The sequence below is a fragment of the Erigeron canadensis genome, chromosome 1 (assembly GCF_010389155.1).
Source record: "Erigeron canadensis isolate Cc75 chromosome 1, C_canadensis_v1, whole genome shotgun sequence".
NCBI lineage: Eukaryota > Viridiplantae > Streptophyta > Magnoliopsida > Asterales > Asteraceae > Erigeron > Erigeron canadensis.
This window is the reverse complement of record NC_057761.1, coordinates 48,425,384-48,427,178: the sequence shown is the minus strand read 5'-3', so window position 1 is coordinate 48,427,178 and position 1,795 is coordinate 48,425,384. Positions and strand designations below refer to the sequence as shown.

Here is a 1,795-nt window from a genome sequence, read left to right as displayed (position 1 = left end):
GTTAAATAAATAATAAAAAAATAATATTTTAAAATCCTTCAAAAATATATGATACTTTAACATGTAATAAGACTATCTAATCTTATATAAATTTGATTACGAAATATTTACCATTTATAATGTTTTGTCTTTATCTTTGAATATATTAAAAAAGAGTTATACATGACCTATTAAAAACTATATAATGTTTTGTCTTTATCTTTGAATATACTAAATAATCGTTATCCTAAACCCAATAATTAATATAAAAAAAATGATAAATCCTCTTAAATATTAGCCTAAAAATCATTCTAAAATTATAAGAAGGTGATATGTGGTCCACTAATTATCTTTCTTTGTCCTTTGAATTTTCCACGTGTCATCATCTAATAGTTAAAAGGATTTTCAGACTATTTTGTTAAAAAGATTAATCATAAAAATTTAGCGACAATTTAAAAAGAAAAAGAACCGAGCGGTACCTCATCGGTTCCTGGTAATCTGGTATGATCAGTTCGACCCGTGGTTCCAGTTCTCAAAACCATGATAATGGTAGGGACCACCGGACCACTATATGGAAAACAAAGACTCACATGCTATCGACCAAATTAAAGAGGCCATCTTTTTATATTAACTTTCTGGACTTTAATAGATTGGGCCGATAATTTAAGTGGCAATGATGGACCTTTGTTGTAATGTTATTAGGCAGTTAACAATATTAAGAATGCTTTTGGACCCATATATTATTAGCCCAATCTCAACCATTATATACTACTCGTATTTTTATTTTAAGCCCTACAGCTCTTTTCAACTTACAGTTTAATTTACCCGAGTTTAACACTTTAACTTCGTTAGATTTTTGAATTTCGTTTTCTACGATAGATGTTTGTAAAGTTATAGCTAGTAATATTTTCTTTAATCTATAGTATTGTATATTAAGTTTGTTGAGGTACATATATACATGGGAGCAAATAATAAACAAAGAGTTGAATATTGATTTGTTGACACATGCATCTGTAAATTTATTGTACATATTTATGTATATTTTCAAGCAGGTAATAATATTCGATCTATAATAAATTTATATATATCCTAATAAATTAAACATAGTCCAAAGGTAATATTTGTCATTTAGTACTAGTCAATTTTGCTTGAATGTTAATTAAAACAAGGCGGATACTTCAGATCCTGCTTGGACAAAACGGAAGATATTGTCAATAAATAAAAGTACGTCTTGTTTATAATTAACATCTCGGAAATATTCCGCCATAGCTAGGGTAGTCAAACCAACTCTCATACGAGCTCCCGGCGGTTCATTCACCTGACCATAAACTAGAGCTACTTTTGATTCTGCAATATTTTGTTCATTAATTACTCCATATTCTTTCATTTCCATGTAAAGATCATTTCCTTCACGAGTCTGTTCACCGACTCCGCCAAATACAGATACGCCTTCGTGAGCCTTGGCAATATTGTTAATCAATTCCATAATTAGTACTGTTTTACCCACACCAGCTCCCCCGAATAGTCCGATTTTTCCTCCACGACGATAAGGGGCTAAAAGATCTACTACTTTAATTCCAGTTTCAAAAATAGATAATTTTGTATTCTAATGGTACTATAATTCCTATTCCTATCCCTTCATTCCATCTTTTGGTCTATTCCGAGGATTTATCAACATTCTGCATGTGTATGAGCCTTTACTAGGAAAATGCCAGACAAGCATTACAATTTTACAAACTATAAACTACATAACTTTTAGATTTTTCCGTCCCATTGGCCTATTTTGAAATTTAAAGTTTTTTTTTCGTAACTTTGA

General features: G+C 30.2%; 1 protein-coding gene across 1 annotated transcript; it reads right to left on the bottom strand.

Annotated features, from left to right (window-relative positions):
- Nucleotides 1-1,138: 1,138 nt before the first annotated feature.
- LOC122593948 (ATP synthase subunit beta, chloroplastic-like) lies at nt 1,139-1,465 on the bottom strand. The gene has a single exon (XM_043766424.1). The coding sequence runs from the start codon at nt 1,463-1,465 to the stop codon at nt 1,139-1,141; it is 327 nt and encodes a 108-aa protein (XP_043622359.1).
- Between the last annotated feature and the right edge of the window lie 330 nt (nt 1,466-1,795).

Bases quoted from the DNA above. Each gene is read 5' to 3' on its own strand.
- LOC122593948 (XM_043766424.1), bottom strand. From the start codon at position 1,465: ATGGAATTGATTAACAATATTGCCAAGGCTCACGAAGGCGTATCTGTA.